Genomic DNA, 24758 nt, shown 5'->3' on the forward strand with positions numbered 1-24758 from the left:
ATCCCATTTTTTGACGCTCTTCAGATGCACAGAAGGTCCTGCGCGTGCACAGAGATGTCGTGGGCGAGTGAAGCGAACGCGCGCGTGCACACGCTCACATTTGCGAACCGGTAGCGAAAGCAAGTGAAAACCACCCCTGCTTTGAATGGTCGCTAAGTAAACTGTGATGAGTGGAGGACTTCCTGTACGTGTTTCGGTAACACCCTTCCTGGCTTTGCGAAGTCGGCACAGAAGCAGAATCCTGCTGAAAGGCAAGGATCAAGTCAGCACCTACCCAGAGGAGAAACGGCTCCTCTGTTCCCTTTAGATTGGCCGACGCAGCCGCCAGCAAATTGAATGAAAGCTTTGTTTGCCCACCCTCCCCAATCGACAATAAAGGTGCACGATTGAAAAGCAGGTGTGCCTGGAGAGGAAAAGAAAGAATCTGATAGTTGCCAAGATTGAGCAATCCTGCTTTAGACTAAGCTGTATTGAATTTTGCTTCTTTGCTATTTATCTTGAGTGGAGGCTAAAACGTACGACGAGCTGTTGCAAGTACTCGGTGTGGCTAGTCTAGGGAAGAGAAGGCCCAGGGGAGACATGATAGCAGTGTTCCAGTTTCTGAGGGGCTTTCACAGAGGGGCGGGGGAATGTCAACCTATTATCAGTGGTGGGATTCAGCCAGTTCGCACCACTTCGGGAGAACCGGTTGTTAACTTTCTGAGCAGTTTGGCATACTGGTTGTTGGAAGAAATCAATAGGGCAGAGAACTGGTTGTTAAATTACTTGAATCCCACCATTGCCTATTATCCAAAGCACCCGAAGGCCAGACAAGGAATTATGGATGGAAACTGACCAAGGAGAGATTCAACCTGGAAATAAGGAGAAATTTTCTGATAGTGAGAACAATCAACCAATGGAACAGAAGTTGCCTTTGGAGGTTGTAGGAGCTTCATCACTTGAGACTTTCAAGAAAAGATTGGACTGCCATTTATCAGAAATGGTGTAGGGTCTCCTGCTTGAGTCGGGAGTGGGGGGTTGGACTAGATGATCTACAAGGTCCCTTCAGTGGTGAAATCCAATTTTTTTTTACTACCGGTTCTGTGGGCGTGGCAGGGGAAAGATACTGCAAAATCTCCATTCCCACCCCACTCCAGGGGAAGGATACTGCAAAATCACCATTCCCTCCCCATTCCTGGAGGAAAAATATTACAAAATCCCCATTCCCTCCCCACTCCTGGGGGAAGGATATTGCAAAATCCCCATTCCCTCCCCACTCCTGGGGGAAGGATATTGCAAAAGCTCCATTCCCACCTCACTCTGGGGCCAGCCAGAGGTGGTATTAGCCGGTTCTCTGAACTTCTCAAAATTTCCACTACCGGTTCTCCAGAACTTGTCAGAACCTGCTGGAATTCACCCCTGGGTCCCTTCCAACTCAGTTAATCTGTAAATATTTGCTGCAGTTCGAAGGGCAGAATATTGAAAAGAAGGTTTTTTTGGACCTCCAGTGACAAAATAGTAGCTACCAAAATCTCTCTCTGCTGAAAGAATAGAATAGAATAGAATAGAATAGAATTTTATTGGCCAAGTGTGATTGGACACACAAGGAATTTGTCTTGGTGCATATGCTCTCAGTGTACATAAGAAGAAGAAAAATACATTCATCAAGAATCATGAATAGAATAGAATAGAATAGGTACAACATTTACAACACAATTGATGATCAATATATCAATATAAATCATAAGGATTGCCAGCAACAAGTTATAGTCATACAGTAATAAATGGAAAGAGATTGGTGATGGGAACTATGAGAAGATTAATAGTAGTGCAGATTCAGTAAATAGTCTGACAGTGTTGAGGGAATTTATTTGTTTAGCAGAGTGATGGCCTTCGGGGAAAAACTGTTCTTGTGTCTGGTTGTTCTGGTGTGCAGTGCTCTATAGCGTCGTTTTGAGGGTAGGAGTTGAAACAGTTTATGTCCAGGATGCGAGAGATCTGCAAATATTTTCACGGCCCTCTTCTTGATTCGTGCAGTATACAGGTCCTCAATGGAAGGCAGGTTGGTAGATGTTTGGAGGCAAACATCTTCCAAAAATGCAAATGTCTTCTAACTTGTGTGTCATTTGGCCCTTAACCCCTGCTTTAAGATAATATTGATTCAGCCTTGCTGCCACCCTCCCCAAAAGAGGGACAGCCCACCCACTCCACTCCATTTTTGACCCTTCAAAGCCTCATGAAACAGCAGTGAGAAGATGTTCCATGGTAGCCTTCAAGGCAGGGGTCTCCAACTTTGGCAACTTTAAGACTTGCGGACTTCAACTCCCAGAAATCCTCAGCCAGCTTTGCTTTGCTATTTATCTTGAGTGGAGGCTAAAACGTACGACGAGCTGTTGCAAGTACTCGGTGTGGCTAGTCTAGGGAAGAGAAGGCCCAGGGGAGACATGATAGCAGTGTTCCAGTTTCTGAGGGGCTTTCACAGAGGGGCGGGGGAATGTCAACCTATTATCAGTGGTGGGATTCAGCCAGTTCGCACCACTTAGGGAGAACCGCTTGTTAACTTTCTGAGCATTTTGGCATACTGGTTGTTGGAAGAAATCAATAGGGCAGAGAACTGGTTGTTAAATTACTTGAATCCCACCATTGCCTATTATCCAAAGCACCCGAAGGCCAGACAAGGAATTATGGATGGAAACTGACCAAGGAGAGATTCAACCTGGAAATAAGGAGAAATTTTCTGATAGTGAGAACAATCAACCAATGGAACAGAAGTTGCCTTTGGAGGTTGTAGGAGCTTCATCTTTCAACTTTCATCATCAACTTTCAAGAAAAGATTGGACTGCCATTTATCAGAAATGGTGTAGGGTCTCCTGCTTGAGTGGGGAGTGGGGGGTTGGACTAGATGATCTACAAGGTCCCTTCAGTGGTGAAATCCAGTTTTTTTTTTACTACCGGTTCTGTGGGCGTGGCAGGGGAAAGATACTGCAAAATCTCCATTCCCACCCCACTCCAGGGGAAGGATACTGCAAAATCCCCATTCCCTCCCCATTCCTGGAGGAAGAATATTACAAAATCCCCATTCCCTCCCCACTCCTGGGGGAAGGATATTGCAAAATCCCCATTCCCTCCCCACTCCTGGGGGGAAGGATATTGCAAAAGCTCCATTCCCACCTCACTCTGGGGCAAGCCAGAGGTGGTATTAGCCGGTTCTCTGAACTTCTCAAAATTTCCACTACCGGTTCTCCAGAACCTGTCAGAACCTGCTGGAATTCACCCCTGGGTCCCTTCCAACTCAGTTAATCTGTAAATATTTGCTGCAGTTCGAAGGGCAGAATATTGAAAAGAAGGTTTTTTTTGGACCTCCAGTGACAAAATAGTAGCTACCAAAATCTCTCTCTGCTGAAAGAATAGAATAGAATAGAATAGAATAGAATAGAATAGAATAGAATAGAATAGAATAGAATAGAATTGAATTTTATTGGCCAAGTGTGATTGGACACACAAGGAATTTGTCTTGGTGCATATGCTCTCAGTGTACATAAAAGAAAAGATACGTTCATCAAGGTACAACATTTACAACACAATTGATGATCAATATATCAATATAAATCATAAGGATTGCCAGCAACAAGTTATAGTCATACAGTCATAAGTGGAAAGAGATTGGTGATGGGAACTATGAAACGATTAATAGTAGTGCAGATTCAGTAAATAGTCTGACAGTGTTGAGGGAATTATTTGTTTAGCAGAGTGATGGCCTTTGGGAAAAAACTGTTCTTGTGTCTAGTTGTTCTGGTGTGCAGTGCTCTATAGCGTCGTTTTGAGGGTAGGAGTTGAAACAGTTTATGTCCAGGATGCGAGGGATCTGCAAATATTTTCACGGCCCTCTTCTTGATTCGTGCAGTATACAGGTCCTCAATGGAAGGCAGGTTGGTAGATGTTTGGAGGCAAACATCTTCCAAAAATGCAAATGTCTTCTAACTTGTGTGTCATTTGGCCCTTAACCCCTGCTTTAAGATAATATTGATTCAGCCTTGCTGCCACCCTCCCCAAAAGAGGGACAGCCCACCCACTCCACTCCATTTTTGACCCTTCAAAGCCTCATGAAACAGCAGTGAGAAGATGTTCCATGGTAGCCTTCAAGGCAGGGGTCTCCAACTTTGGCAACTTTAAGACTTGCGGACTTCAACTCCCAGAAATCCTCAGCCAGCTTTGCTTTGCTGGCTGAGGAACTCTGGGAGTTGCAGTCCACAAGTCTTAAAGTTACCAAGGTTGCAGACCCCTGCTTTAGGGGACGTGGATTTGATGCCTAGGATGGTGAAAGGATTCTGCATTAGAAATTGATAGCCAGCTGAAAGACAGAGGGAGGGAGGGAGGGGTTGGTGGAGCTGCAAAGGAGAACTTTGGAACAAGATTCTTTCCAAAAAGGAGAAGTTGGAGAAAGAGGATCCCTGACCACACTAGATGATTGGGTTACAAAAGTAGGTCATCGTTGGGTTCCACAAAGGCACCATTCACTTGGAGGAGAATGACGGCCGTTATAGGTTCAGATCCAGAGTTATTTTCATGTTTGCTGCTGCCCGTTTTGGCTGGAAACTTTGAGACCGTGCAGTACGCAGTGCAAACAACTTTGCAATTTGAAGCGTTGAAAGCTTGGGGCAAAACTCTCAAGAGACACCAATGGGGCAAGGGCCAGTGGGGTGGGGGGTGGGGGAGGCATGTTGCCAGCAGCGAGTTCAAGTTCCCTGTTAGTTTTTACTTGTGCTACTGAAATTTCATTTAGAAAAGTTCCCTTATAGAACTGAGTTATAAGTTTCAATATTACCGTAGTAGGTCCATTCACCAGTCTTGTTACAGCCAGCTGTGATTTTTCTAACCATTTCTTCTGCCATGGAAACAGCCAAATGACCGCTCTTTTTATTTCCAAGTTTTTAAAAAGATCCATCCTGTCTATTCAAGGTAGAAAAATTGAAAACATTTGCTAATTGGGGTGAATTTCCTGCAATTACATCTGCAACTGAACACAGAGGCTGGAAATAGACAATAACGTTCTTTTTCGACAAATATGTTTGAAAAAAGCACTTGCTGTTTATTATCTATATCAGGAACACTTATCCTATTTTTGCCTCTGGCAAACCTTAGTAGAACCACAATTGGGGCATACATTTTAGTTGCTAAATGATGTGATGGTTAATAGAATGGAATGGAATGGAATGGAATAGAATGGAATAGAATAGAATAGAATAGAATAGAATAGAATAGAATAGAATAGAATAGAATAGAACAGAATTTTTTTATTGGCCAAGTTTGATTGGACACCCAAGGAATTTGTCTTGGTGCATATGCTCTCAGTGTACATAAAAAGACAAGATACCTTCATCAAGGTACAACACTTACAACACTTAATGATAGTCATAGGGTACAAATAAGCAATCAGGAAACAATCAATATCCATATAAATTGTAAGGATACAAGCAGCAAAGTTACAGTCATAAGTGGAAGGAGATGGTGATGGGAATGATGAGAAGATTAATAGTAGTGCAGATTTAGTAAATAGTTTGACAGTGTTGTGGGAATTATTTGTTTAACAGAGTGATGGCATTCGGGAAAAAACTGTTCTTGTATCTAGTTGTTCTGGTGTGCAGTGCTCTATACCATCGTTTTGAGGGTAAGAGTTTAAACGGTTTATGTCCAGGATGCGAGGGGTCTGTAAATATTTCCAAAGCCTTCTTTTTGACTGGTGCAGCATACAGGTCCTCAATGGAAGGCAGGTTGGTAGCCATTGTTTTTTCTGCAGTTCTAATTATCCTCTGAAGTCTGTGTCTGTCTTGTTGGGTTGCAGAACCAAACCAGACAGTTATAGAGGGGCAGATGACAGGCTCAATAATTCCTCTGTAGAACTGGATCAGCAGCTCCTTGGGCAGTTTGAACTTTCTGAGTTGGTGCAGAAGCAAGGGATCATATGTCCAGACCCAATTTTGCCATCATTTTTACTGTAGTATTTAAGTGAATCATGCAGTCGTTATGTGAACGATGTAGCCATTAAGTGATTCACAGAGTTGTTAAGCAAATCTGGCTTTCCCCAGTGACTTTGCTTGTTGGAAGTCCGCAGCCTTAATAAATGTGAGCTGGTTGCCAAGTACCCAAATTGCAATCCCATGACTTTGGAGGTGATATGATGGTCATAACTTCAGGCTGTAGGTCACTTTTTTTCAGCATTGCTTCTTTTCCAAAAACACCACACTACTAACCAGAGCATACAAAACATTTGCTAGACCAATTCTAGAATACAGCTCGCCAGTTTGGAACCCTCACCACATCTCTGACATCAATACAATTGAACGAGTCCAGAAATATTTCACAAGAAGAGTTCTCCATTCCTCTGAAAACAACAAAATACCTTATCCCACCAGACTTGAAATCCTAGGCTTAGAAAACTTGGAACTCCGTCGCCTTCGATAAGACCTAAGTTTAACTCATAGAATCATCTATTGTAATGTCCTTCCTGTTAAAGACTACTTCAGCTTTAACTGCAATAATACAAGAACAACCAACAGATTTAAACTTAATGTCAACCGCTTTAATCTAGATTGCAGAAAATATGACTTCTGTAACAGAATCATCAGTGCTTGGAATACTTTACCTGACTCTGTGGTCTCTTCCCATAATCCTAAAAGCTTTAACCAAAAACTTTCTACATGGACCTCACGTCATTCCTAAGAGGACCATAAGGGGCGTGCATAAGCGCACAAACGTGCCTACCGTTCCTGTCCTATTGTTTTTCTTTTCTTCTTCCTATATATATATAGATGCTTATACCTCCCAATATTTATTCATATATATGTTTATATACTATATAATCTTTTTATATGATGTTGTGACAAAATAAATAAATAAAATAAATAAATAATTGCCACAACTCTGAACTATTTTTAAAGAGTGGTCAGAAGTGGAGGCTACCTTTATTGCTTTGTCTCCAACCTTGGCAATTTTAAGCCTGGAGAACTTCAACTTCTGGGAGTTAAAGTCCACCAGGCTTAAAATTGCCAAGGTTGAGACCCCTGCTTTAAGGTGCACTAAATTTAGGATCCTGGAGTTATTGCATTATCATTTATGATTGTTATTATTAATGCTGACTTCCTTTATTGCAAGATCTTCATACAATTTATCAACCGATTGTGCTTTTTAAAAGATGATATCATTTTTACTGTAGTATTTAAGTGAATCATGCAGTCGTTATGTGAACGATGTAGCCATTAAGTGATTCACAGAGTTGTTAAGCAAATCTGGCTTTCCCCAGTGACTTTGCTTGTTGGAAGTCCGCAGCCTTAATAAATGTGAGCTGGTTGCCAAGTACCCAAATTGCAATCCCATGACTTTGGAAGTGATATGATGGTCATAACTTCAGGCTGTAGGTCACTTTTTTTCAGCATTGCTTCTTTTCCAAAAACACTACACTACTAACCAGAGCATACAAAACATTTGCTAGACCAATTCTCGAATACAGCTCGCCTGTTTGGAACCCTCACCACATCTCTGACATCAATACAATTGAACGAGTCCAGAAATATTTCACAAGAAGAGTTCTCCATTCCTCTGAAAACAACAAAATACCTTATCTCACCAGACTTGAAATCCTAGGCTTAGAAAACTTGGAACTCCGTCGCCTTCGATAAGACCTAAGTTTAACTCATAGAATCATCTATTGTAATGTCCTTCCTGTCAAAGACTACTTCAGCTTTAACTGCAATAATACAAGAACAACCAACAGATTTAAACTTAATGTCAACCGCTTTAATCTAGATTGCAGAAAATATGACTTCTGTAACAGAATCATCAGTGCTTGGAATACTTTACCTGACTCTGTGGTCTCTTCCCATAATCCTAAAAGCTTTAACCAAAAACTTTCTACTATTGACCTCACCCCATTCCTAAGAAAACCATAAGGGGCATGCATAAGCGCACAAATGTGCCTACCGTTCCTGTCCTATTGTTTTTCTTTTCTTCTTCCTATATATATATAGATGCTTATACCTCCCAATATTTATTCATATATATGTTTATATACTATATAATCTTTTTATATGATGTTGTGACAAAATAAATAAATAAAATAAATAAATAATTGCCACAACTCTGAACTATTTTTAAAGAGTGGTCATAAGTGGAGGCTACCTTTATTGCTTTGTCTCCAACCTTGGCAATTTTAAGCCTGGAGAACTTCAACTTCTGGGAGTTAAAGTCCACCAGGCTTAAAATTGCCAAGGTTGGAGACCCCTGCTTTAAGGTGCACTAAATTTAGGATCCTGGAGTTATTGCATTATCATTTATGATTGTTATTATTAATGCTGACTTCCTTTATTGCAAGATCTTCATACAATTTATCAACCGATTGTGCTTTTTAAAAGATGATATCATTTTACTCCTGACCTTGATTCAAAATTCTGATGGATGCCCCCATCCCAGCGATCACATGAGGGGTCCTCAGCAACCGACCTGCATTACAGCCACTTGCAGCATCCCACATTCACATAACCGCAATTGCCAGAAACCAGTGTTTACTTCCAGCTTTTGGCAAAAAAACGCCCCTTGTGGACAATGGGTTTCCTTAATGACTGCTGGGTTCACTTAATGACCACGGCAAAAAAGAAGTAAAGTGTATGATGTGTATGAGGTCACGTGAAGACAATTGGCATGACTTACAATCGTAATTCTGGACTCAGTTATGGCCACAAGTCAAGGACTACCTCTATGTGGGTTTGTGCCAGAGATGGTATTCAGCAGGTTCTGACAGGTTCTGGAGAACCGGTAGTGGAAATTTTGAGTAGTTCGGAGAACCGGTAAATACCACCTCTGGCTGGCCCCGCCCCCATTTATTCTCTGCCTCCCGAGTCCCAGCTCCCAGTGCCATCGGGAGGAAATGGGGATTTTGCCTTCCCCTGCCATGCCCACCAAGCCACGCTCACAGAACCGGTAATAAAAAAATTTGAATCCCATCACTGGTTTCTGCTTGCATGTTTATGTCTAATTAGGTGGCAACACTTAGCAGAGCGTGGAAGATGAAACACAGTCATGCAGCCATTACAAAAATGTCAATGTGAATGAGTTCTTAAAGCGAGGACCAAGATAAAAACTGATACAATGCTCTATTCCCTTTTGCATATAGTCATTTTTAGATCAGGGTTTCTCAAAGTTGGCAATTTTAAGATGTGTGGACTTCAACACAATGTAAGCTGCCCTGAGTCTTCGGAGAAGGGCGGGATATAAATGTAAATAAATAAATAAAAAAACTCCCAGAATTTCTTAGCTAGCATTCTTTTACATCATTTTTTTTTTAGAAAATGGGTTGAAACTTAACCTGAGTTCCTTAGAATAGGAGGCTGACTATGAACAAAATAAATGATTGCTTATTTATAACCATCCCTATGTGTAGTGTGATCACCTGGACAAAACCGATGTGTTTTGTGGAACCAGAAAGTCTGTATGCTATGTCAGTTGCAATCAATGCTGTTTGCCTAGAACAATTAATTGCCATAGAACAGTTAATCAGTGGAACTACTTGCCTCCAGAAGTTGTGCATGCTCCAACACTGGAAGTTTTTAAGAAGAGAACCATTTGTCTGAAGTGGTGTAGGGTATCCTGCCTAAGCAGGGGGTTGGACTAGAAGACCTCCAAGGTTCCTTTCAACATTTCTATTCTATTCTATTCTATTCTATTCTATTCTATTCTATTCTATTCTATTCTATTCTATTCTATTCTATTCTATTCTATTCTATTCTATTCTATTCTATTCTATTCTGCCTGATGTTGGTGCCTCTCTTACAATTCTACTACTGGTTGCCTTTAATTCTAATGTTGTTTCATTTTTCTGCCTAGCTGGAATCAAGATGACTACAGCTGCCCCAACGTCTGATTATTCCCTGCCTTGGAAGAATGTGACCACGAAGTCTCGAGAGCAAATCCTTTATCAGAGTAAGAAACAGCAGAGGTGGCACTGGGTGGTTTTAATGGGCTTTTCACCACTAATGTGTGAATGGGCGAAAAGAAACATCTTCAGGATCTGAATGAAACAACTCTGGATTTGCCCTGACAAGGCCCCAGTTGCTGCAGAGGTGATGGGACCTGAAGAGCTGGATTAGAAATTCTTTCAACTGGAAACTGAATTGGAAATACGTATGTGGGGTCCTTGGTGCTCTCTGAGCTTGGTTGTTTTCTTGCAGATGTTTCATTACCCAACTAAGTAACATCATCAGTGCTAGAAGGGAGTCGGGTTGCTCTCTGTTTAGATATACAGGTGGCTTGCCCTGTCAGTGCTGATGGGAGTATTGGTGGGAATTATACAGGAGTGGGTTTCAATTTTGGTTGCTACCGTTTTGCTTCTGGGCATCGGCGTACTCGTGTGCGTGTACAACTCTTCTGCATATGCGCAGAAGCTTCTGCGCATGCGCAGAGACATCCGGGCGGGTGGGCGGAGCCTCCCACCGCCGCCACTACCAGCCGCCACTACCGGTTCTCCAGGGTGAACCGGTAGCAACCCACCACTGGAGTTGTAACATATTTTTAATCCCAAAGGAGTTAACTGTTAAAGGTTTCATTTCGCTAAATGATAGCCATAAGTTTTAGTTTAACTTTACGGTGTCAGATGGTGGTATATGAAGATGGAATGAAGAGATATAGTGAGGAATAAAATTTAACCCTTTTTGTTTGCTTTCATTTGTGGTATGTTTTCTTAATCGATAACAAAACCCTCCAAGTACAGTTAACATAAAAAGTATGAATAAATAAATAAATAAACATAATGCACAATATCTGAATTGTCATGTTAGATCATGCATTAAGAAAACAAAATCAGATATATCCAAACTGGTAAGTTGCTGATTTACCAGAAGGAAGCAATGGTAAACTACTTCCAAAATATTGCCATATATTTGCAGGAGCTAGTCTGGCAGTTGCCATGAATTGATATTGACCCAAAGGCATAAATAAATAAAATTACTCAAAAGTTGTAAAAGGAAGTCTTCCATGGGGGACACAAGGATATTCTCCACCCGGACCCTCCCCCCAAAAAACCCTATCAGGCCATCACTGTCTTAATTACACTAATTAAATGAATGGTCATAAATAGAGAACTACTTGGCTCTTAAGGGTGAATTAAACCTATAATAAATAATATGACTGTTTCTAAGAAAACAGCTAAAAATAAGATAAAATTTTGGGATATTTTTGTACATATTCTAGATTCTAGGACCTAGAACATGGGAGTTATATTTTATTATAACCTGGAAATTAAAGTGTATTGAAAAGCCTGCACATACAGATTGCTGTTTTTCTTTCTTTCTCCGTATTAGGCTCTGGAGCAATAGTAGCAGCTATTGTCGTGGGCGTCATAGTAATATTTACAACAGTTCTGCTCATCCTTAAAACGTATAACAGGTTAGTCATTTTATTTTTCTCTCTCCCTCTCCAGTTCCTTTCATTCTTCAGGAGAACAATCTAACTGGATGCAATCGCTCCGTTCATAGGTTTCTGAGGTGCGATGGGGAACAGTGACATCACATATGTACTGACATTATTGCACAAATGACATTGTGAGGGGGATGCACCGTATTTTTCAGAGTATAAGATGTACCTTTTTCCCCCAAAAAAGAGGGTGAAAATCTGGGTGCATCTTATACTCCAAATGTAGCCCCGCCCAGCTTCTCAAACGGAGGTTTCAGGGGCTGAAAAAACCATCAGAAACAGAGCTTCAGAAAAAAAAGCCCCCAACCGAGCTTCAGAAAAAAAGCCCCCAACCGAGCTTCAGAAAAAAAGCCCCAAACGGAGCTTCAGAAAAAAAGCCCCAAACGGAGCTTCAGAAAAAAAGCCCCAAACAGAGCTTCAGAGGCTTTTTTTCTGAAGTTCTGTTTCAGAGGCTTTCAGAGGCAGAAAAAAGTTTTTTCTGAAACAGAGTTTCAGAGGCAGAAAAAAAAGCAAAAAAAAAAGCAAGGCACAGAGCTCACAACTAAGGAACCTGTTGCTAAAATTCACCTCTGGAAACAGCTGATTGGTGGTATTCCAGGAGGACAATCCACCTGCCAATCAGCTTGTTTCTTATTTTCCTCCCCAAAAACTAAGGTGCATCTTATGCTCCAGTGTGTCTTATACTATTTATTTTATTCAATTTTTTATTCAATTTTACTATGAAAAATACGGTATTTATTTTGATGCCATTGTGTCTGAGGAAAGCTGCTACTCTGGTTATGTGTTCCCTGGGCGTTTTTTTACCTCATAAATTCTGCTGTCATCACATTTTTACATTCAGGGTCTCGGCTGTTTTCCTTGTGTGAGAGGTTGCAAGCTCACATTGCCATTTTTGTTTAACAAAAACACAAATGGAGGTCATCCTCAACTTACAACCACAATTGAGCCCAATATTTCTGTTCATCAATGAGACCCTTATTAAGTGAATTTTGCTCCATTTTATGACTTTGCTTCCCTCAGTCGTTAAGTGAATCACTACAATGGTTAAGTTAGTAACACAGCTGTTAAGTGAATTATTTAATTTGTTAAGCTTCCCCATTGAGTTCGCTTGTCAGAATATCTCAAAAGGTGGTCACACAACCCTGGGACATTGCAACCATCATAAATACATGCCAGTTGCCAAGCGTCCAAATTTTGATCATGTGACTATGGGGACGTTAAAAATGTGGATAAATGGGACGTGATTACGTCCGGGCAGGTGGGCGGAGCCTCCAGCCGGTTCACCTGAACGCTACCGGTTCACCTGAACTGGATAGAACCGGCTGAATACCACCACTGGTGCCATTGTAACTTCAAATGGTCCAGTCACTAAATGAACTGTTGTAAGTCGAGGACTACCTGTAGAGAGAGAAGCCGGCTAAAAGCCCTGTAAATAAATCCAATTGATTGATTAAATAAACCATGAGCACTTCTAGCAATAATTAATCTCTGACAATTAATCAAACCAGTGGTGGGTTGCTCCCGGTTCGGACCGGTTCTATAGAACCGGTAGTAAAACTGGCAGGAGGCTCCGCCCACTGACCCAAACGTCATCAAAAGCAATCTGCGCATGCACGGGCACGATGTGAACTGGTAGTAAAGGTAAATAGAACCCACCCCTGAATCAAACCCTGACATTTTGTTAATTGCTGAATATAGTTGGTTTCTAATATTGCACTCCATCCCAAATTCAAAAGAAACGAATAAATTAAAGTAGCCACGTCAGGACCTCCTGAGCATTCTTACTGTATACCAGTGATAGCTAACCTTTTCCGGACCGAGTGCCCAAAGCACACACACATGCATGTGCAAATGCACGCGTGCGCGCCCAAACCCCCAAAATGCAATGTGCCTAAGGCCCCCTGCATATGCCTTGCTCCGCACGCATGCCCACACGGGGCCCACACACGCATCCCCATGCGCCCCCCCCCGCATGCACAGCAGAGACCTGAAGACCAGCTGGGTAGAGGGAGGCGCATACGCATGCGCAGCGGAGCTGAACTGGGGCGATGGCTCGTGTGCCCACAGGGAGGGTGCTGTGGACCACCTCTGGCACATGTGCCATAGGTTCGCTATCACAGCTGTATACTGTACAGGTAGTCCTTAATTCGCAATCATTCATTTAATGACCGTTCGAAGTTACTGAACGCTGGGTTAAGGCGCCAGTGGGTTAAGATGCTGACGCTCATCAGACGCAGGATGTCCTTGAATACAGAATGTTGTTATGACTAACTTTCTACCGCTCCAACAACAACCCCCTCCCAACTTCCCCAGCTAAAATATACGGCAGTTAAGAAGCAAAAAAGAAAATTGCCTTCCAAAACTGACAGTCTTGCCCCCCTCAGGAAAGGAACGAATCCTGGAACAAGACTGAAGTCAGGGGTTAACACAATTAGCACATTAACCACCTCTCCCCCTCCACCCCAGAAGGACCCTTAGGCTTATCAGGGAATTTATCATGAAACTGCCTAACTAAGGTGTCTGCCTGAACATCCCAACTCTTCACCCACGTGGCTTCAGACAAGGGGCATCCTTTCCAATGAACCAAATATTGCAAACGTCACCTCTGTGATCTAGAGTCCAAAATCTTCTTCAGTGACTTACGTCAGGTCCTCACAGCATCCCCAAGGTCACGTGATCAAAATCCAGGCGCTTGGCAACTCTTGTGTATTTGCAATGGTTGCAACATCCTGGGGTCACACGATCACATCTGCAACCTTCCCACCTGGCCAGCAACAAGCCAAGTCAATGGAAGAAACCAAATATCTTAACAACCGTGTGATTCACTTAAGTACAGTGGCTTGCTTAATAACCGTGGCAAAAAATAAAAAAAAAAGAAAGCTGTAAAATCCAGCGTGACGTACTACTTAACAACCATTTTGCTTAGCAACAGAAATTCTGATCCCGATTATGGATGTAAGTTGAGAAGTACCTGTATATTTTTCGAGATGCTGCAGAGAATTTGGGGAAGAATGCATGTGCATTTGGGGAATTGCTGCAGATGCTGCAGAGAATTTGGGGAAGAATGCATTTGGGGAAGAATGCAAGAAAATACCCTACGCCTCCCCCTCCCCTACCTCGTCTCATTTAATTTAACTTTAAACATTGTAAAATTTATTCTAAAAAGAAAATAATTTCAGGAATATCCTCCTGAATGAGTGCTTTCTCAGAAGAACGTGGCCTATGCATCAGGACTGCGATTTGCAAAAGCTTATCTCCAACAGGGATGTTTGGCTTTCAGGTGCTGCCGCTGTTTGTCTTTTCTGCTGCACAACCAGCACACTAACACAAAATCTGCTTGGTTCTTTGTAGGCATATGAGGATCAAGCGAGAGCTGGAGCCAAAGAATGCAAAGACCAACATCCCTTCCGTTTTAGGACAGGACAGTAGCACCTCTGCCAGGACCAGTGCGGTGACATTTGTCCCTGTAGACATTCACATTCCAAAAAGAAGACTTTGAAGAGACAGCAAATGGAAGAATAATCGGCAAGAAGTGAACTCTGCATACTCTTGAGGAATGGAGTGGCTCCCATGGTCCATGTTTCAGCAGTCTGTTGGTCACCATTTTTTTTCCCTCATGGAAGGCAAAACCTTTAGGGGCAACCAGTTGTGGAAATAATATGTATAAACTTTCCAACTGCTTGTTGGGAGGGATGGTGAGAAGCACAACTACAAATCAATCTTGGAACCAATCATGTCCTCCATATTTTCTTGCTCTGTTAATTTAAGTCCAGCTCTCATTGTCCTGTAAGTGAAAGTGAACTTTCTGCTGGATGAAGGTTCTGAAGATGTCAGTGGGCTTAGTCTTACCTCTTGGTTTGTGGCAGATAATATAGGATCCATATTCTTTCATTTTTTGGCTCTGAAAAAGCGGTAGCAGCCATTATCACCAGTTGCCAACACTGTTTACCCAGACAAGCAAAGAACTTGATTTCAACAATCATGTTTCCTTAGGCTTATTTTAGCCAACCTCAATTTTTCTTGAGAACAAGTGCCTATTCTCAGAGGTGGGTTTCAGCAGGTTCTGACCAGTTCTGGAGAACCGGTAGCGGAAATTTTGAGTAGTTCGGAGAACAAGTAGTAAAAATTTTGACTGCCCCGCCCCCACCTATTCTCTGCCTCCCGAGTCCCAGCTGATCTGGAGGAAATGGGGATTTTGCAGTAACCTTCCCCTGGATTGGGGAGGGAATGGAGATTTTACAGTATCCTTCCCTGCCATGCCCACCAAGCCACACCCACAGAACCAGTAGTAAAAAAATTTGAAAGCCACCACTGCCTATTCTCCAAATCCAATCTTCAACTAAGTGACAAGTGAGTTGATAACATTCAGTAGATCAAAGCTAGAATTTCAGGCTGCTTTGTCAGGACAGAAGATGCTAGGTATCTGTATATACAGAGTTGTGAGGGGTTTTTTGCTCTCCTTTTCTTATGGGAACGTATCTTTAATGTCTTCCCTAAATGCTACAGGGGGAAAAAATGCTACAGGGATCAATTGTGCTGAATGTATAAAGTGATCCTGGCTACGTATGTGATCCTGGTGACAGCGAACTGCCCTAGCTTAGAGCCTCAAGCAAAGAAAACCACGAAGTGAATCTGAAGGGAGATTTCATGGGAAGGTTGTGATCTTTTTGTGAGGCCCCAGTAGATGTAGTCAATTTAGTATGCTAAATTTATGTTTCCATTCACTTACCTGAAACTATGCAGCACAGAAATAGTTTTGGGAGATCAGCCTGCCTTCAGAATCTTGTCGCGGAAATATCTGTATTTATTTCTTCTCCTTTTTCCTTTTAAACAAACTGAACAGGGAAATATTTTTAAATAGCAAGAAAGTAAAATGTGGGATATGACTAGATCAGTGTGTCTGTGTGTGAGAGAGTTCTGATGCATTTTTCTATAGCAATAGTAGATTTTTTTAAAAAAAAAAAAATTCCCATGCCAGGAATAATAAACTTTCACAGCCAGCTCTTGGAGATTGTTTGCCCGGATCGTTAAAACTACTCAGCACAGAATGAAAAGGTTTCCTAATACCTGACAGGCAATTTACTGGAACAGGAAGGTACATGGAAGCATTAATGAGCTTTCAGGCTGAATAGCCCTGATCTAGTCCAGAAGGGTGGATATTTTGGCTTTTGGAGGGCCTCAGAGGGCTGATTAATCTGATCCAGTGGGGCTCTTCCTGTGTTGTCAACTGCCAGGTACTAATGAGAGCCAAGAAACAGGAGGATACATCAAGCCACCTTACTCCTCGCTATGCTTTGGAGCTCAGTTTTTGTTTCAAGGGTACCAATTTTCTTTTTAGCTTCTCTGGTCTGAAGCCCAAGAAGTTTAAAAATCCAGCTGTTCTTGGGATCCAACTGGTCCCTATTCCAGCTGGTTGTAATAAGAACAGGGTGTCCGAGTTTGTCCTTGTCCCTCTGTCTTCTCCATCACGTTGTCTTTAAACTGTAAGCCAGCAGGGAGAGGAGGAGGCCTCGTTTTTAATGTTGTGTACCACACCAAGTACATGTTAGGTGCATTATACATGAAAAATAAGAATTAAAAGATGTTTGATACTGAATCTCCAAGGAGGTGTTCAGGAACTCCTTCTGCGACATGTTTATTTGAGTTCTTGAACTTTAGAATTTCAGGGACAGGATCAGCAACTGTATCCATGTAGGAGAAGTGTTTGGTCTCCATAAAATCTCACATTCTATATGTACAACTAACAATGGAATAATTTTTCAGAGGTGATTCTAGTCCGCATGCTCTACTCCAAGGACAACTTTTAGAAATTTGGTGAAAATTGCTAAAGCAACAAGATAACTCGCCATTGACAAAAATTCCAGTTATGTCTCAAGCATTTGATTATATAGTACAGTTCCTAACCAGACCTGAATATTAGTAGCTCTCTATGAGAAAATGTTATTTTTTTCAAAATACAGTAATAAAATATCAAGGTTTTATTATATCAATGTAATATGTTAGTAGTAGTATTTAATATAAGTAGTCCTAGACTTATGACCATAATGGAGCCTGCCCATTAAGACTGTAAGTCACGAAAGTTGTGAAGCAAATTGTCACCTGATTGATCTGATTTTATGACCTTTTTTTACAATGTTCATTAAGTGAACTAATTGTTCATTAAAGGCCAGTTTTCCTGAAAACTGGAAGTAAATTTATTTAATTATCTGTTAAATTTATTGGCCGCCTATCTCGTCCTGGAGTTACTCTGGATCAGAGGTGAAATGTAAAATTTGTTACTACCGGTTCTGTGGGGGTGGCTTGGTGGGGAGGGGGGGGGTAATGTGACTGGGTGGGCATGGCCAACTTTTTTTTTTTTTAACTTTTAAAAGCATTTTTCTACAACCTCTTCGGCCGAAGTGGTTGTAAAAAAATGCTTTTAAAAACCTCTGATGATCAGGCAACTCAGCCGGGATCACTAGAGGAGCCTTTTAAAAACTTTTAAAGGGTTCTGACGATCTCGGCTGAGCTGCGTGATCATCAGAGGCCTTTTTTTTTACTTTTAAAAGCATTTTTTCAGCCAGAGAAAAAATGTTTTTAAAAGTAAAAAAAAAACCCAAAACCTCTGATGATTGCATGGCTAAGCTGGGCAGGGGAAGGGGGCAGAGGTTTTTGATACCAGTCCTCCGAACCACCCACCGGATTGGGTGATCCGGTCCGAACCGGGAACATTTCACCCCTGCTCTGGATGGCTTAGAACCGTAAAACAGGGGGGGAAAAATAAAATGTAAACATAACAATAACAAAACAATGACGCAATGAAAACAATAAAAGTACAATACTGTAATATGAATTAAAAAATGGGCAGAGGGAAAGCAGGAAGCACAGGGGGGAAGGTGGTTAGTCCAGTAGCCACTTCCATGCTGGATTTGGGCAAAAGTGTAAAACACAATCACTGGTGTGAGCCAGTTGCTGAGTGCCCAAAATGCAGTTAAACGATGGCGAGAGATGGGGCGGCCATCAAAATTTCAGAACTGAAATACTAGATGACTCAGGGAAGCCACGTATTTTTCAAGCAGCAAAAAAAAATAATTGTACCTAAAAAAAGCCACACAAACGCACACGAAAGCATTGCCCCACCTCACAGCTCAATCACAGCCCGATTTATGCATGTATCACATCCCTATTCAAATTCAGTGGAATTCACTACCTGATAAGCAGGTTTATGATGACAGTCTGAATTGAAGGAGAGGATTTAATTACCAGCTTAATTCCCTCTTAGGAATCCCTCCACCCCTGGGGTTTTGACTGCTCTGATGAAGTTGCCTGATTCTCCAAGTACCTTCAATGGATATCTAATTTTTAAAAATGTTATGTGCTCTGCTCTTCACTCCTTTGAAACAACGTTTGATGGAAAAAAAAAAACCTACGATGAAGAAGAAATGGGCAGGACTGGGGACGACGACATACCATGATAGCAGTATTCAAGTATTTGAGCGGCTGCCACAAAGAAGAGGGGGGTCAATTTATTCTCCAAAGCACCAGTGGGCAGGACAAGAAACAATGGATGGAAACTAATCAAGGAGCGAAGTAACCTGGAATTAAGGAGAAACTTCCTAACATTGAGGACAATTAAACAGTGGGACCGCTTGCCTTCAGAAGTTGTAGGTGCTTCATCACTGGAGGTTTTTAAGAAGAGACTGGACCGTCACTTGCCTGAAATGGTATAGGACCGTGATGGTGAACCTACGGCAGAGCCATCTTTGCTGGCACGGGCACCATCGCCCCAGGTCAGATCTGGCATTTCTTTCACGGGTGAAATGTTCCTGGTTCAGACCCGATCGGCTGATCCGGTAGCAATGGCGGCAGGTGGTTCGGAGAACCGGTAGCAAAAATCCCTGCCCACCCCCCTCCACTCATGCCCAGCTGAGCTGCGCAATCATCAGATGTGTTTTTTTTTTTTTTACTTTTAAAAGCATTTTTTAACAAACTCTTCGGCCGAAGAAGTTGTAAAAAAAAAAACTTTTAAACTGTTAAAATAAGGCTCTGACGATCCCAGCTAAGGTGCCTGATCGTCAGAAGCTTCTTTTTTTCTTCTTCTTTTAAAAGCATTTTTTAAAAGGTAAAAAAGCTGAAGCCTGCTAGGCAAAAAAGGAGGGGTGTAGGCAAAAAATGGAGGAGTGGGGGGTTCGTTTGAGAGAGAGAGAGAGAGAGAAATAGAGAGAGAGAGAGAGAAAGAAAGAAAGAAAGAAAGAAAGAGAAAGAAAGAAAGAAAGAAAGAAAGAAAGAAAGAAAGAAAGAAAGAAAGAAAGAAAGAAAGAAAGAGGGAGGGAGGGAGGGAGGGAGGGAGGGAGGAAAAAGGAGAGGAAGGACAAACCTGGCACTAGATGCAGTTTCCATCCAGGGCTGGAAGAACCTGGAGGTCATCTACTCCAACCCTGCTCCAGCAGGACATTGTTAGTGAGTTTCTGTCTTTTGATCCCCCAGTCATGCCCATAGCCACGCCCACCCAGTCACATGACCCCCCCCCACCAAGCCACGCCATCAAGCCACACCCACAGAACCGGTAGGGAAAAAATTTAGATTTCACCACTGGTTTCTTTCGTGGGCTTCTGTTTCCCTGCAAACGACAAAACCAAAGTTCATGAAAGAAAAAGCTTTTACCTCTTGCCACGCTGCCGGTGTTGGGATGCCGGCCAGCTGGTCTTCGGGTCTCTGCTACGCATGCATGCAGACACACACCTTTCAGTTTTGGGCATGTGCACGCACACAGTTTGGGCACTCGATGGTTCGCCATCACTGGCATAGGATCTCCTGCTTGAGCAGGGGGCTGGATTAGAAGACCTCCAAGATCCCTTCCAGCTCTATTCTGATTCTGATTGCGGCCCAAAATCGTATCTCCTGGGCCGGCAAAGCGGTGTGGCATAAAGTGATTTGTAAAACTCAAGGCAGCATCCACTTCTGTTTCAGGTTCACTCACCGTATTGCAGATGGTGGAAATGTGTCCAAACCAGCTGGTACAGTAGTGAAATGTAAAATTTGTTACTACCGGTTCTGTGGGCGTGGTTTGGTGGGGGGGGGTAATGTGACTGGGTGGGTGTGGCCAACTTTTTTTTTAACCTTTAAAAGCATTTTTTCTACAACCTCTTCAGCTGAAGAGGTTGTAAAAAATGCTTTTAAAAGCCTCTGACGATCCCAGCTGAGCCGCACGATCGTCAGAGGCTTTTTTTTTACTTTTAAAAGCATTTTTTCGGCTGAAGAAAAAATGCTTTTAAAAGTAAAAAAAAAAAACCTCTGATGATCGGGCAGCTTAGCTGGGCATGGGGGGAGAGAGGGCAGGGATTTTTGCTACCGGTTCTTCGAACCACCCGCCGCCATCGCTACCAGATCAGATGATCCAGTCCGAACCGGGAGCATTTCACCCCTGAGCTGGTAGAGAGCTGAAAGTGATTTTCGTGACTATTCCCAACTACGTTCATTGCTCTTAGAAAAAAATAAATGCTCATTAAAAAAAGCTGCTCTTTGCACACAAACTCAGAAAATAGGAACTACGTTGGCAGACTACACATGTTTGGTATTACACCAGAGTGGGTGTGCAATAATCCGACTCAATTCTTTTCAAAAAGTGCACAGTGGTGGTATTGTCCCTTGTGTTGTGCCATTAATCGTTGTTCTCTAGGCTCAGGGGCTCACACTGAGGGAGTTGTGGGACCCAAACAAACCTGAAGATGTGGTAAAAGATTTTGATCATAGCTCCCAGAACCAACTCGGTCCTTCAACCAAATGTCCAGTGCAATTTGTAAAGGCATCCAAGCACAATAAAAAAAACAATTATAAATTTATCTCTGGTGCTCAGAGATTTCCTGATCCCAAAGGTGTTTTACCAGCAAGGCCGAAGGAATGTGAGAATGGTAGCTCCCCTGCCCTCCCCCCTCTTTATTTTTGAAGTTTCCCACTTATTTGTTGGGTAGATAATAATAACAGAATTGGAAGGGACCTTGGAGGTCTTCTAGTCCAACCCCCTGCCCAGGCAGGAAACCTTACACCACTTCAATCAAATGGTTATCCAACATCTTAAAAACTTTCCAGTGTTGGACCATTTAAAACTTCTGCAGGCAAGTTGTTCCACTCATTAATTGTTCTGACTGTCAGGAAATTTCTCCTTAGTACTAAGTTTCTTCTCTCCTTGTTTAGTTTCCACCCATTGCTTCTTGTTGTACCATCAGGTGCTTTGGAGAATAGCTTGACTCCCTATTTTTTGTGGCAGCCCTGAGATATTGGAACACTGCTAACATGTCTCCCCTAGTTCTTCTTTTCATTAAACTAGACATACCCAGTTCCTGCAACTGTTCTTCATACAGTATATTTTAGCCTCCAGTCCCCTAATCATCATTGTTGCTCTTCTCTGCACTCTTTCTAGAGCAGGGGTCTCCAACCTTGGCAACTTTAAGACTTGTGGACTTCAACTCCCCAGAATTCCTCCAGACAGATTCTGGGAGTTGAAGTCCACAAGTCTTAAAGTTGCCAAGGTTGGAGATCCCTTTTCTAGAATCTCCTAGATATTTCCTAGATTTTTCTACGGGGATATGCTGAGGAAATAAGAAGACTTCTGATTTTGAGGGATCCAATTCTTCCTTTAATATATAATGTGGTTGGTTTCATTCCCTTCTTTCTAAGAACCTGCCGGGAGAATAACTCAAAGAAACTGGTTACTATTCCCTTAGTTAAAAATATCTCCAAGGTTGCATTGTCAAAACAGAGCATGGAACCAGGAGAACCACTCCAGTCTTTCTCTGTTTTGTTTTTCTCTAACAGAATCTGAAAAATCATTCTGCCACACAAACTTAACCCTCTTGTTGAGGGTTTTTTGTAGAGGATCTTGGTTTCCAAAATGAATTAATCTAGCAAAAAGTGTTTTGTACTTTTGCCATCTTTATGTTTGGGCATAACAAGGATTTTGCATGTCTTCTGCACAGATTTTTTGTTGGCTTCCATCACCATTCCAAGTGGGAAAGTTGTAGAGATTTTAATCTAAGAATGCAAGAGAATTTCTAGAAGCTTGTTACGTTGCCAGATTTAGCCATCGGCAGGCATATAGAAATTAACCTTTATTTATGAAGCATCCAGAAGCAACAAACCAAAGTTCCCAAATCTTTTAACCAGCATCCAGATGAGCAAAAACCACCACTGGTCACCACCATAAACTCCAGACAGTATCTCCAACCCACATATTCTGTCCAAACCTACACAAGGCTAGTAGAACAAGCTCCATTCATCCACCCACACACTCATCCATCCCTATGTAGCCAGCCAACAAACCACGTAAAAGGACTGAGATTTTATCTAGTTTGGGAATGAATTGTTTGCAAGAAATGTTTGCGGGGAACACCAAGAATTCCATAATTCAACTCTGAGCTGCATATGTAGTCTACTGTTGTAACTCCATCTGAGTTTGAATGTGCAAGAGTCTGCAAGCAGGGCTGAATGCATTCAAGGCACTAAGCACAGGTTTTTCAGCTGAACACCTGAGTATTTTGCTCCCTCTAGTGTTAATTTAATTCTGTACAGCTATTATTTTATTGTAGATTCATTCCTACATCCTGCTGGCTACTGCACAAAGGAACTTCATCAATTTTTTTTTGATGGATGTGTCCTCAGGGAGTTTCTCCAGCTCACCTTCAATTCACAGGACAAGAAGCAAGGGATGGATATTAATCGAGAACAGAACCAGCGTAGAACTAAGGAGGATTTTCCTGACTGTTAGAACAATTAATCAGTGGAATGACTTGTCTCCAGAAGCCGTGAGTGCTCCAAATTGGTGGCTTTTAAGAGATTGGACAACCATTTGTCTGAAATGGTATAGGGTTTCCTGCTTGAGCAGGGGGTTAGACTAGAAGACCTCCAAGGTCCCTTCCAACTTTGTTATTCTGTTATTCTCTGCTGAGGTAGCCTTGAGCTCAGTGGTAAAATTCAAATTTTCTTACTACCGGTTCTGTAGGCGTGACTTGGTGGGCATGGCAGGGGAAGGATATTGCAAAATCTCCATTCCCACCTACTCTGGGACCAGCCAGAGGTGGTATTTGCTGGTTCTCCAAACTACTCAAAATTTCTGCTACCGGTTCTCCAGAACCTGTCAGAACCTGCTGGATTTCATCCCTGCTTGAGCTACATTTAGTTGTCCCCATTTGCAAGTGACATTTTTCTTCACTCTCAACTCCAGTGTTCTCATTCAGATAATTGAGGGTTTCTTGGAAAAGTCAGGAATAGTAAATTGGTTGTTGGAGGGAACAAACATCTGGCCTTTTTATGCTGGAATATCAAACTTCTAAGAAGTCGATAGATGTCAATTGAGAATCCTGCTACTTGGTGTGCGTATGTGCAGATTATAAGTACAAGTGCATGCACTTTGTGTCCCCACACTGGGAGATGGAAAGGGAAGAATATCTGTAAGAAAGGGACTCCCTCATCCACACTCCCACTGTTTATGGAGTTTCTCAATCATCCAGACCATGGTTGTCCCAAAGGTGTTTTACCAACTGGACTTTCTTGGGTTTTGTTTTTCTTTGAAAACAATTTGCTTCCTCAGTTGAAGAACTGAAGAAGCTTCTTGGACGAGAAGCGAAATGTTTTCAAAGAAAAAAACCCAAGAAAAGTCCAGTTGCCTTTTGGAAAAACACCTTTGGTGCACTCCCACTGCCATATACATAAATGGAAAGAGAAAGAACATAGAATGTAGAGAATAATAGGGGTGGGGAAGGGACCTTGGAGGGTTGTATTGATTTCCCCCAAAAATGCTTCCTTTTTTTCAGTGTGACTTTTGAACTCTACCACATCCAGCCATTAAGAGCCCTCTAGCTTTCTCTGTGCGGTATGCCAGATCTTTGGCTGTTTTGTTTTAATCTATCTGAGCCATTAAGTTCCACCTTCGTTTTATTGAAAAGGTCTCTAATGATGCAAGAGTGAGATATTAAGCACCCAGGAAAAGGACATTGATGTTTGACTATCTTGTTAGTAAATTTTATTATTTATCATGAAATTTATCTGCTGCACATCTCTTGTCCAATGACTTTGAGTGGCTTACAGAATAACAACATTAATATTGTCATCATCGTCAGCCATTCAGTCTGTCCGACCCTTGGCCACTTGGTGGATCAGCACTCTCTATGTCCCTCTGTCTCACATTGCCTCCTTCAGCTCTGCCATGGTCATCTCAGTGTCATCTTTTATAATGTCCAGCCAGCGGGAATTAGAGTGGCCTCTTTTCTCTTTTTTTTTCCTGATCACTCCCAGCATGATTGACCAATGAGCCAGCTCTCATGACATGACCAAAGTATAACAGC

General features: G+C 42.1%; 1 protein-coding gene across 3 annotated transcripts in view; it reads left to right on the plus strand.

Annotated features, from left to right (window-relative positions):
• NCMAP (non-compact myelin associated protein) overlaps positions 1 to 16328 on the plus strand; it is a 41295-nt gene extending 24967 nt beyond the window's left edge. For all 3 annotated transcript variants that reach the window (XM_058195979.1, XM_058195978.1, XM_058195977.1), the window contains exons 2-4: positions 9856 to 9951; positions 11328 to 11412; positions 14791 to 16328. In XM_058195979.1, coding sequence (XP_058051962.1) covers positions 9867 to 9951; positions 11328 to 11412; positions 14791 to 14938 — 318 coding nt within the window. In that variant the 5' untranslated portion in view covers positions 9856 to 9866 and the 3' untranslated portion in view covers positions 14939 to 16328. The remainder of the gene's footprint in view (positions 1 to 9855; positions 9952 to 11327; positions 11413 to 14790) is intronic.
• The last annotated feature ends 8430 nt before the right edge of the window (positions 16329 to 24758 follow it).

The sequence above is a fragment of the Ahaetulla prasina genome, chromosome 10, assembly GCF_028640845.1.
Source record: "Ahaetulla prasina isolate Xishuangbanna chromosome 10, ASM2864084v1, whole genome shotgun sequence".
In the NCBI taxonomy this organism is placed as follows: Eukaryota; Metazoa; Chordata; class Lepidosauria; order Squamata; family Colubridae; genus Ahaetulla; species Ahaetulla prasina.